This window comes from Mustelus asterias, chromosome 5, assembly GCF_964213995.1.
Source record: "Mustelus asterias chromosome 5, sMusAst1.hap1.1, whole genome shotgun sequence".
Lineage (NCBI taxonomy): Eukaryota > Metazoa > Chordata > Chondrichthyes > Carcharhiniformes > Triakidae > Mustelus > Mustelus asterias.
This window is the reverse complement of record NC_135805.1, coordinates 50,015,565-50,028,604: the sequence shown is the minus strand read 5'-3', so window position 1 is coordinate 50,028,604 and position 13,040 is coordinate 50,015,565. Positions and strand designations below refer to the sequence as shown.

The 13,040-nt window shown below is 42.1% G+C and overlaps 1 protein-coding gene across 1 annotated transcript in view; it reads left to right on the top strand.

Moving 5' to 3' along the window:
• The window catches only part of ahi1 (Abelson helper integration site 1), a 134,750-nt gene that overhangs the window by 70,913 nt on the left and 50,797 nt on the right, over window positions 1-13,040 (top strand). Inside the window, exons 12-13 of the mRNA XM_078212568.1 lie at window positions 3,735-3,858; window positions 6,027-6,256. Coding sequence (XP_078068694.1) covers window positions 3,735-3,858; window positions 6,027-6,256 — 354 coding nt within the window. The remainder of the gene's footprint in view (window positions 1-3,734; window positions 3,859-6,026; window positions 6,257-13,040) is intronic.

The window sequence follows — 13,040 nt, the reverse complement described above, 5'->3', positions numbered from 1 at the left end:
AAGTGATGGAAGGGGTCATCAACAGCGCTATCATGCAGCACCTGCTCAGCAATAACCTGCTCAGTGACACCCAGTTTGAGTTTCGCCAGGGTCACTCAGCTCCTGACCTCATTACAGCCTTGGTTCAAACGTGGACAAAAGAGCTGAATTCCAGCGATGAGGTCAGAGTGACAGCCCTTGACATCAAGGCCGCATTCGACCGAACGTGGCATCAAGGAGCCCTGGCGAAACTGGAATCAATGGGTATGGGGGGCAAACTCTCCATTAATTGGAGTCATACCTGGCACATAGGAAGATGGTTGTGGAGGGTCAGTCATCTCAGCTCCAGGACATCTCTGCAGGAGTCCCTCAGGGTAGTAGCCCAAAGCCCAACAATCTTCAGCTGCTTTATTAATGACCTTCCCTCCATCATAAGGTCAGAAGTGGGGATGTTCACCGATGATTGTGCAATATTCAGCACCATTTGTGACTCCTCAGATACTGAATGCAACAAGATCTGGACAATATCCAGGCTTGGGCTGACAAATGGCAAGCAACATTCATGCCACACAAATGCCAGGCAATGACCATCACCAATAAGAGACACTCTAACCACCGTCCCTTCACATTCAATGGTGTAACCATCACTGAATCCCCCACTGTCAACATTCTTGGAGTTACCATTGACCAGAAACTCAACTGGACTCATCACATAAACACAGTGGCTACAAGAGCAGGTCAGAGGCTAGGAATACTGCAGCGAGTAACTCACCTCCTTACTCCTTAGAGCCTGTCCACCATCTACAACGCACAAGTCAGGAGTGTGATGGACTACTCCCCACTTGCCTGGATGGGTGCAGCTCCAACAACACTCTAAGCTTGACACCATCCACGACAAAGCAACCTGCTTGATTGGCACCATATCTACAAACATTCAATCCCTCCACAACTGACACTCAGTAGCAGCAGTGTGTACTATCTACAAGATGCACTGCAGCAATTCACCAAAGGTCCTTCGACAGCACCTTCCAAACCCACGACTACTTCCATTTAGAAGGACAAGGGCACCAGATAAATGGGGACGCCACCACCTGCAAGTTCCCCTCCAAGCTGCTCACCACACTGACTTGGAAATAGATCGCCGTTCCTTCAGTCGCTGGGTCAAAATCCTGGAATTCCCTCCCTAACGGCACTGTGGGTCAACCCACAGAACATATATTTCAGTAATTCAAGAAGGCAGCTCACCACCACCGTCCCAAGGGCAACTAGGGATGGGCAATAAATGCTGGCCAGCCAGCAACGCCCATGTCCCACGAATGAATAAAAAACATTTTTGGGTCTGAAAAACCTACCAAAGGGGGATTTTAGCCAGATATTGTCATTTGCCTCCAGCTTTGGCATAAGGAAACTTAACAGCTTTAGGATCTGTTTCACCTTGTCCAGTTATATTCTTCCTCAACAATAACCTCCTTTAACCTACTTAAACTTTTGTATCTTTATTAATCATCCTGTATCTTTTAGCTCCATATCCCATTCACAGCCATGTTTTGGTATTTGCAGTAGTTTCACCAAATGGTATAGTTCTAAATGCTCTTTACATTGTGATAGAAATATCCCAACTTCATCATATCTCCTTTTTATATTTTGATGATCTTTGTTATACTTGCATTTGATTTTGTTTTCCTGGGGGAACATTGGGTGAAATTCTCCCAACTCTCGCTGGCGGGTTCAATGGTTGGCATAAGGAGGGGAGAATATGGCGGGATGTCCAGAAATGGGTTTCACATCAGCGTGAATTTATAGTGCGATCTTCCATTGCTACCCGCCATGGTGGGTCGGAAAACCAGCCAATGGCTGGGTGTGAGCATCATTTGCATCCTGTTAATGGGAGACCGATGAAGGCCTGACCCCTCCACACCAGATTCTCTGCGGATTATACGGGGCAAACCTGCCGGTGTGAAACACCTTTGAAACAATGTGGCTTGCAGATGTTGGGATGTGCCTGAACAATGCCTGGGGCTGCCTCCAACGTTCATGATGGAGACCGCTGGCAACCCTTGACCCTGGAGCACCCACAGCTATAGGTCGAAGAGCATCTGCAGGTGGATCTTCCAGATTCGGCAATCCTGGAGGTTGTCTATCTTCCAACTTCAGGATGTTCCTGGAGATCCATCTTTGTTTCCGAGGTCCATCTTCTGGTCTCCGTATTCCTACAGAACTATCTTCATTTTCAGGAGATTTACCTTCTTTCTTCTATAAGGGTCAGTGATGTTGGACATTTGGACACGATGGCGAAATATGTGCCATCCAGGCCTGCCTCCACCACTGAATGCAGTGTAAAATACCAGATGAATAACTAATGAGGTCGGGTCCAGAAGATTTGGTGCTTTCCCACCAGCCTTCCCAGTGAAAAACTCTGACCGTTCCAACTCCTGTCGCACACTTAGGGCCTGATTTTACCATTTTCATTCTAAGTGCTGAATCTGGGCGTAATTTGGATCTGACTTCGAAATCTGGTTTCAGGCGCCCCCATACGCACTCAACCTGAAAAAAAAAACCACGGGTCCCATTCGGGTTGTGAGCAGGGCTTAGCACGCCTGAAGCAATGGGAGCTCTGAACTGTGCATGCGCAGCTGGAAAAAAATTTGAAAAAGCACGCCCGTGTCAGATCGCCCCCAGGCCGCAGAAAGCAGAGAAAGCGGCCCGGGAGCAAAAAGCGGGAGCGATGGCCCCCAAAAGGCATTGTCCCCCTTTATCCACCCATCCCCCCGCTACCCAGACCGATCGCGACCCCATCTCCTCCCCCCCCCCCCCCCCCCCAACCAATTGCCCGCAGAGGGCGGACCCCCCTGCCCTCCACTCCTCCTCCTCCTCCCCCTCCCCCCCCCCCCCCCCCCAACCAGAGATCCACCTGCCCGCCCCCCCACCAGACAACAATCAGCCTTCCCCCTCCCCACCACCAGACAAGGATCACCCCCCCCCACTCCCTCCCCAACCAGAGAATGATCTGGCCTGCCTCCCTCCTCCCCCCCTCCCCCCCCCCTCCCAACACTGATCTGAGTCAGAGAGCTGTTGGAAGTTCTGAATTCGCTCTTCAGCAGCTGGATCGCGGGCGCGGATCGCGTTAATGGCCTCACACCTGACTTCACTAGGTTTTCGCACCCGAAAACGGGTGCAACGCAATGGTAAAATAGGGCCCTTAGTATCAAAATGGGAGAATTCCACCCATTATCTCCTGTAACCTACTGATCGACCAGCATACATTATTTACTTGCTGAAATATTTCGTCAAACTCTTATTCCCCTCCCCTTCCAAGCCCAGTTTAAGTGGCTCCTAACTACTGTCATTGGTGCTGGGAAGGGTCCACCACTTTCCAGTCACAGACTACTGGAGCCCACAGGAAAACTGAGATAAGCTGGTTGTGTTGATCTTCATTGTTTCCAGGAGTTTGCTTAGTGCCAGTGTATCACTGCTGTATCAAATCAAAACTTTCAAAACAAAAAGTGATGCACACAAGATACCAGGAAGTTGTATGAAGCATAAAATGACACATCTGAACTAAATAAAACAAAGAGAAATTCAGTTTTATATTTGTTCAGGATAGTTAATTAAACAATTAATTGCAAAATGATGAAACTGGATAACCGAAAAATGTGATGTTTGTTCTTTAGAAATTGCAAACCTGGTGAAAAATAAGAGATTTTGTAATTGACTCCTTCCAACCTAACTCGCGTCTTTTTTGTCCAATGATTTAGTTTATGAAATTCCTTCTGGGCATCTGTTAGGAGAATTCAATGGACATTTTAACATTGTGTACTCTCTGTGCTGGTCGAATGATGATAAAACTCTTCTGTCAGCATCATCGGATGGTACAGTAAGGTTAGTGCCAGCTTCAAATTCATGTCTTCTGATAAGAGTGGAATAATTTTCATTGAAAGCATGCTAATTGCAATGTTTTGCCCTTGTCAACTTTACTGCCCTTCCTATACTTAAAATCATTAACACCATTCCTGCCTACAATAGATACCCTTGATGTTGATCACCCTTGGGCATCTCATCCATGTAGCAATCAAGTTTTTGATAGACCATGAAGAGCTTAGGTTTGTTCTTTGCATGAACTTGCTGAGTGTGGTTAAACCGGACTTTATCTTAGGAACCCAATTTATTCTCAAGTGCTGTGATTTTCTTTTCCCAGTACTGAATTTTACTGTGCTCCCAGTAATCCAACATAGAGCATGTTCTTGGTAATCTTGAAATCAAACTGACACACAAAAGGGAACTTTTTTGTGTCAGGAGTCATGCTTCAGGAATAAGATGTTTAAAAGCAAGGTTTGAATTGGCAGTCTGAAACATTTTTTCCCTCAAGTCTCCAGGATATTGGAATGGCAACCCTGTTTAGTTTTGATATTGACTCATGGTTTTCAAACCAGAAAATCAAGTTGCCAAAGGTAAGTGCTATCTCGAGTTAGGTTTGGTGAAATTGAGGTTGATTTAGAGATTGCTTGTAACTGTTTTTTGCATAATTTTGACTTGCAGCCAATTTCAATTTCACCAAGTGGGTGATAGCACTTCTTTCCACCAAAAGCTGGTTGCACTGATCTTCACTGTTTCCGGGAGTTTGCTTTGTGCCAGTGTATCAATGTTATAAAAAAAACGTTTTAAAAAGTGATGCACACGAGGTACCATGAAGTTGTATGCAATGTAAAAGGACATATCTGAACTAAGTAAAACAAAGGAAAATGCAGTTTTATATTTTTTCAGAATTGTCAAAAGACCTGCCCAAGGAGCCATAATCAGATCTTTTCTGTTGACCATGATTCTCAGCAGAAGCCCTGAATTAATGCCTGAAATTAATTTCGGTGCTGTGAATTGTCACAACAGACATAGTATTAATCAACGTAATTGTGAATAAATATTTATGAACAAACATAATTCATCACTGAGGAAGTTAATTAGTTTTTCTAATTGTGACATAATATTTTGGGTACCTTTTAATTAGCAGATATCTACTATTGTACTTGGCATATTCACATCATACTTTCAAATGTAACAGGCTGTAAACAGAAATTTGATTAAATAAAAGTTTAATACATCCAATTTTCAGCAATTCAAGTATTCGGTTGGCTCAGTGAGTGAACACATTGCATGATATAGAACTGAGTCTTTCAGACCGGTTGGTCTCAGCCCTGATATTTGCCTATTCTGACCTAGCTTGTTGCAACAAGAGTGACATCAGAGAATTACAATCCATCCTGGCACTTGCTGGTGAAAAGGTGTATCTAAATCAGCATGGTCAGAGCTTCTAATCGATGTTTAGCAATTCCAGCTGGGAATGTGAGTGTCTAGGTGCTGAGTGATGAGGCCAGGACATGATGTTCCCATCTCAGTCCTCTCTGATCAAGCAGCCTGTTTTTGTTCACTGCCTGGCTCATACATGTGCACTTGGATGAGGTATTGTTGAGCTACCATGTTTGTGGTATGTTACTGTAATATAAGTGTGTTTTCCATTGGCCTTGCCATTAGGATATAAAGGGTTAAATTCACCATGTTTCCCATTTCTAATCATTATCCTTGGTGCTTGTATGTGTTAGTGCCTGTATGTGTCAATATTGCACCTTGACAATTGAGACAGTAAACATTTTTAAGAAGTGTTTTATTCAACATTATTTCAGAGTGGTGTTGTTATTTAATGCTCCGTCACCTCGTTCTTTGAATAAATAATTTAGGATAATTAATTAATACAGAGATCAGCTTGGACAATTCCTGTGTAGTATCTAAGATTGGAATTTGAAATGTGTAGCAATAACTGGTTGATATTGTTGATGCAAGATCATTACTTTGGAGGTAGTTACAGAAAACTCCTGTGCCTATTGTTCTGCAAAATATTTCAGTTTTTGTGTATTTATGTGATTGTAAAATTTGTCCAATTACTCAATGTTGTTCTGTAATATGAGCATTCTAAGCACTGGATGCCCATGAAATCTATTAGGTAAGTTGTTTTAGAAGAAGCTAAAAAAACTTTAGTGTGATGTGTTTGCTGTTCTCAGGGTTTGGAATACAGAGAATTATCAGAACCCAGCTGAAAAGATCCTTCCACATCCTTCATTTATTTATACTGCAAAATACCACCCATTTGTGCAGTATCTTGTAGTTACAGGAGGCTACGACGCTATAATCCGTGTCTGGGATATAAATGTGAATGAAGGAAATGGTCAATTACTGCAGGAATTTGATGGGCACAGGAGCTTCATTAACGTACTTTGTTTTGATACTGAAGGTTAGTTTAGTAATTACTACATTCTGTTTGTACAAACAAGAAAAAAGTAACCATCTAACTTGTCATATAGCTTTATTAAAAGTTATGAGGCATGGATCTTACCATTATTCTGAATGTCTTATGTTTTATATCTAGTATATATTAAAAATAATGAAAGGGTTGCAAAATTAAATTTCAAAATACATTGAAAGCTGTTATGTCAGGCATTATCTATAATACCCATTAGAATTGTATCAGCGATTAGTTGCAATTATGCTTGGAGGTGGTGCTCTGCTCAAGTCTTCTGTCTCTATTTAGCCTTTGAACTAATTGTGACAGGCTACCCACCAATGGATGCCTTAAATTGATATTGGCAGAATAGGACCAGCAACTGCTTGCACAAATGAGAAACATCCAAAAGTATTGTAGCACTAAATTGTTTTGCCTCGGATGAACGTTATGGTACATTACAAAGGCTTATGATTCTCAAAATGCGGAAGGATCATCTTTCGGGCTTTTTTTTCCTGGTGCCTCTATGCCATTGGTTGACTTGTTTAATGCTTTGCAAGTTAGTATAGGTAACTCCCTCCTATTACTCCACAACACCATGGCTGTATTTTCAGCTGCCTCACTGTGATGACCAGCATCTTATGTGTTGACTCCTTCCTCATTTTGTAACTTTCTGAGCTTAATGTTTTCAGTGAACCCTGTAAAATTAGCAGCCTTGCAGCCTGTCACCGGACATGTTCCACTCCCCTGCCCCATAATATATTGGCCTAGAAGATGGAGCTTCCAACATGCCTGCAAAGTCCTTGTTAACTATCCCCAAAATTGTTCAGTACTTCAGAAGTGATAAATCAACTGTAATTACAGAAATCTTGATTCAAGACCACTATGCCTTTTGCCTCTCGCTTCACATGCACCCTGACCCAAAAGAGTCAGTGGGCTTCTCCAAAAACTCCTACCTCAACACTGAGAATCTTCTTTAGGACATGTTTTCTACTTAACTCTCTCCGGTTGAGAATTGTACAAGCTTTGCAAGCACACTTCTATTCCTGGTGTCAGTGTTAAGAGCATGCAACCCATCGGAGTGAATACTCATAAGAATGCAGAATAGTACAGCGCAGAAGGGGATCGTTTCCTTCTGGTGGCCCTAGTAACTGAACCCAGGGGAACTCCACTGAAATATCTCTTGTCAGTCTGAGAAACAGCAGTTCACCACAACTGTTTTTTATATATTTGCCAATTTTCTATCCGTGCGGCCCACTCTTTTTGTGAGCAATCCAATAATTCATACTAACCCACTTTTGACCTACATCCCTGCAATTATTTATCCTTGATATGTTTATCAAATTCTCTTTTGAAATAACGATTGAATCTATATTCATTACCCTATCAGGCAGTGCACTTGAAATCCTAACCACTGCTTGAATAGGAAAAGTCTTTTCCTCTTGTCATTTCATGGTTATTTTTGCCAGTCACCTTTAAATCTGCGACGTCTGGTTATTGACACTTCAGCCATTTAGCTGTGCAGTTCTAAGAGAACAAACCCAGCTTCTCCAGTCTAGCTATGTAACTGTAATTTCCTCATTTCTGGAGCCATTCTAGTAAATCACTTCCATCCCTCTCCAGAACCTTCATGTCCTTCCTAAGTCTGGTGCCCACAAATGGACATCATTTCCGGTTGAGCGAGTATTTTGTATAAATGTAGGATATCTTCCTGGCTTTCATATTCTAACTTCTATTTGCTTTGTTAACTGTTTTGTAAACCTATTCTGCCATCTTTAAATATTTGTACAGACACCCAAGGTCTCTCTCCTCTTGCACCCTCTATAAAATTGTGCTATTTATCAAAAATTGTCTTCACAAACTTTCTGTCAAAATGTATCACTTAATGCTGAATTCTGCATTGAATTTCATCGATCCAAGTGTCCGCCCATTTCACCAACCTATCTGCGTTTTCTTGAATCTATTACTATCTTCTCACTTCTCTGTACGTTAAGGTTTTGTGTGGGAGAGATGAAATTGTGCCCTGTAACAAGGCAGCACTGGTCCTCGTACTGAACCCAGGGGAATTCCACTGTACTGTCTCTTGCCAATCTGAAAAACAACAGTTTACCACAACTGTTTTCTAAATATTTGCCAGTTTTCTAACCATGCCGCTACTGCCCGTCATCCCACAGGCTTCAATTTTGTCAACAAGTCTAATACATAGGTTTGAGCTCTTCTACCATGACGTACCTCTTTAAGTTAAACCTTTGGAAGATGCTCAATATCAATAAATCCAGGGCTCTTCTTCCCTGGCCCTCGTTACTACAGAATATAGCCCTTACAAAATATAAACTATTGAAGAACTTACAAAGGTGATAAAAGTAGTAGAAACTTATCCGACCTTAACTACTTACCAATCAACTCTCCCTTGTTGCCTCTACTAATGCAGCACGATAAGACCACTCTCTGAAGATTAAAATGTTTATTAGCCAGTAAAGAAACTCCCCTCAGTGCCAAATTCCCAAAAAACACAACCTGTGTCTCATTCACGAAGCCTCATTCACGATGCCCTGCTGCTTGCTAGAGCCTTGGCAGTGGCTACTTGAATGATGGTAAGCACCATCTGCTCTTTAGTGTTCAGGACACATGCCTGTGCCCTGCAGGTAAGTCCTGCTGCCTCCAGTTATGCACCACCTTGTCCTCCAAGGGAGAAGGAAATATGTCAGTGAACAATCTGCTTGGATAATGTGGCTGTTGTATTTAAATAGCTGGCAACATGCATAAACTGTGAAATGTGGTTAGGAGGCTTGCAACCAGTGCCAAGTGTGTGTGGATACATTGCAATCATGAATTTTAGTTAAATCTGTTAATAGAGATTGTTGGCAGATGAGTGATGCTGTAGTGCATTGAATAGTATTTGCGCAGTAAATAGTGGGATATGGCACTTGAAGAACTCACTGACATTCACCACTCCTGCGATTATTGAACATTTTGTGGCAACAAGATCCTTGGAACTTGATACTGCCATTAACTACCACAGTTATTTAGTTCCCTGCCTTCTGAACATTTGTCATGAGAACCTGGTGACCTCCTGTGGAAATGGCACTTCTCACCTCCTTTGCACCTGCTCTGCCAATGCCTCCAGTGCAGCATCAGAGCCTTGGAGCACGCGCTTTCTCTTGTGTTGTGCTATTATTGCATCTTTTCCATGTTACGATGACATGTGCAAAGAATTCCACTACCTGCTCAATCCAAGATGCAACTTCTCTAAGAGGTGCAGGCTGGTTTTAAGTATTGCAGGCTACTTCCAATGGTGCTCGTTTCCTATCAGTTTGTATGGTGTGAAGCCACTAAACAGTGCGGTTGACACTAGTTGCCTACTACAGTCATGGTAATGCCCATTGCATTGAACAGATCCAGGGTAATCTCGCTGCATGTCCTGTTTGGCCCTTAGTATATTAACACATACTTTCCCACCTAATTTGAGTAAACATCTCGACTGCACAGAGCATCAATGTTGGGAGCAGCTTCTCTCTCGTATCTGAAAGACACCAAATAGGATATTCTTCCCAATTGTGATTGTTTCCACAAACAACGTGTACCCTCCCTTAAGTATTTCCATAGGTGCCAAGATTCCCACCATGCCCCTGCTGAAAATCTGTGCGCTCACCCTACCTCGTAAGCTGAGTCGCACCAAACCACCATGAGTCGCTCACCCACAATTGACACTCTACCTGTGGGGATTGCAGCCTGGCTACTGAGTTTAACTGTTAGAAAATCATTGCGATGTCTTCTTTCCTTTCTGCTTACTGAGCAGGCCCGTCTTCCACTCTGAGTCCTTCTCTCCTTCGTAGAGATGTTTTGTTGGGTGCTTCCTACCTTATTCTATCCCATGCAGAAAGAATTTGTTCCTCTTGGAGGTAGCTTCACTGCCTTTACAACCATCAGCGACACCCGTCCTCCTTTACCCTTTCCCCTGTTAACTCTCCTCTGCTTTCTCCATTTCATATCCTTCGTTTGCAGCTTAGCAGCTTGTATTGGTCTGACTACTACTACCGCCCCCACCCCCCAACCACACTGCTTTTCAACATGAATACAGGACCTATGTTTGAATCTACATGAGTGATTAACTAGTTGCTTTTTTAAAAAGACTATGGTGTGATAGTGCCTGTTTACTTTTCCAATAGAGTAGAACACTTGGGGGAGCTGCTATCCTGAAGAGAACAGAACAACGTTTTGGGTTTCTTTTCCACTGCTCCCGTTTGTCTTATCATTCACTGATGAAGAATGAAGATGTTTACACAGCACTCCCATTATTACCTTTATATGAAATCTTGCCTTGCCTGTGAAAACTACTTATTTTTCTTCCCGCTTCATAGAACCGTTAAACAGCAGAAACCAGCTTTGAGACAATACAAATGGCTTTAAAAGTTATCTTAATTTATGTAATTGCAACATTTCTAGACACTAAAACCACATTCAATTCAGGCTATTACGTGGTTGATAAATTGCTGCTAAAAAGAAAACCAAGGTTTCAGAAGCCCTGTAACAGCTAAGGTCTGTTGGATGCATAATCTATCTGTGAAGTGTAGCTAAGAGAAAAACAAAATTCATAGTTGGAAAAAAAACAAGCAAGAAACATTGCTGGATAACAATATACCCAAGGCAGACCCCCTTAAGATGGGCCGAAGAATTGGTTTTTCATGATATTCCACCATTGATGCTACTCCTGACTCCACTAATTCTGGTGAGTGTGGCATTTTTTATTAAACTTTTTTTTATATGTTAAGGTTTTTGTTAATATTTGATGTCTAATGTGCTACTGTGAAAGTATATACAAGTGTTAGTCCTTCTGTAATAATTTGCTTTTTCATAAATTCAACAGTTCTACTTAACATTCACAATTCTGACATATGCGTTCTTCAAAGTCAATTAAATGAAATTTTGTCCTCGTGTCTTCTTAGGTGACTATCATGTCTTCAGGATCGACACAACAGGAAGCCATGATGAAATGTAGGAGTTCATCAGGCACGGTTATGGCTGAAGATGGATTTCAATGTCAACTAAACAGATCTTCAAGTATATTATTAGGAGAAAGAAAAATATAGTGGGTGCTGAAAGTCTTAAATAGGAACATCAAATACTGCAAAAACTGAGCAGGTTCAGCAGCATCTGTGGGGAGAGAAGCAGCATTAACGTTTCTAGTTGAATGTGACTTTTCTTCCGAATTCAAAGTGTTAACTCTGTTTCTCTCTCCACAGATGCTGCAAGACCAGCTGAGTTTTTTCAGCACCTTCTGTTTTTACACCAAGGGTAACTTCCCTGCTTTTATTCTAAATACTCCATGGGTATTTTTCATCCACCTAAGAGGGCAGACTGGATCTTTGACTGGTGTGTCAGCCTTGGATTTTTTTTGGTGGGGTTGCACTCACGCGCGCACCCTTCTGACTCAGATGAACGTGCTACCTACTGAGTCACGGCTGATACTGAGGGGACAGGCAATCTCCTCGTCAATATCCTCCAATATAGAAAAGAAGGACCTGTCAACTGAAAGTTTGTAGCTGTCCCTTTTCATCATCACTATCCCAGTCATGGTGCTGACATCCGCTAATATTCAGCCCTGCATGTTGGAAACTTGTGGGCCGGAATTTTATTGCCTCGCCTGCCCCGGAATCGGGGCGGGAGAGGCTCTCAGAACAGAATTCTCCGTTGACCTCGGGTGGGATTTTATGAGCCTTACCCAAGCGAAGTCGTAAAATACCAGCCGTGGAAGCTACCTGGTGTGGATCCAATCCATGGGATAGTATCATAGGAATTACTGAAGCAGATCACCAATCCCTGTGCTCAATGACCTACATGAGCTCCTGACTTGGCAACACCTTGATTTTAAAATTCTCATCAGTGTTTTCAAATCCTCCATGGCCTATTTCTGTAACCTCTTTCATCCCACAACCCTTTGAAATCTCTCTGCTCCTCTAATTCTGATCTCTTGCACGTTCTCAACTTTAATCCCTCTACCATTGGCAACTTTGCCTTCAATTGTCTAAACTGTGGAATTATTTTCTGAACTTCTTGCCTATATCTTTCCCCCTTTTAAGTTGCTCCTTAAAACTTGCCTCTTTGATCAAGTTATTCTCTTAATATTTCCTTGTGTAGTCTGGTGTCAAATTTCTGTTTGATAATGTTCATCTGAAGCATCTTGGGGTGTTTTGCAATTTTAAATGTGCTCCCTAAATGCAGTTTTGGTATATAATAATGCTAATGCATTACTCTTTGCAATGATTATTGTTAATGTTTTAAAGTTTGATGAGTCCCACTTCATTTACATTACATTAAATCAAGTTACAATAAAGAATCATTGTTAATTATTGTAAAGCTTTTTCACGTTGTTCAAAATAAAAGGCATGCATCCACTCATTACTCTTTCATATTTCACTTAGTATCTTTAGCTTCGCTGTGCAACCTGTCAGTGTTTCTGGGGTAATTTGTCTTGAGCCATATTTCTTACTATGGGTCCTTTTTCTCATTCACACACTAGTACACAGCTAGAAATGTACTTTTTACAAATAAATTCAAACTTTGCCCATGGAGGAAACTGTGGCAAAAGCAGATGCCTAATGAGTCTATAATTGATTAATATGGTACCTAATATTTGGCTAAATTTGCATTTGATTCCATAAGAGATAGGAGCAGAATTAGGCCACTCGGCCCATCGAGTCTGCTCCGCCATTCAATCATGGCTGATAATTTTCTCACCCCCATTCTCCTGCCTTTTCCCCATAACCCCTGATCCCCTTATTAATCAAGAACCTAT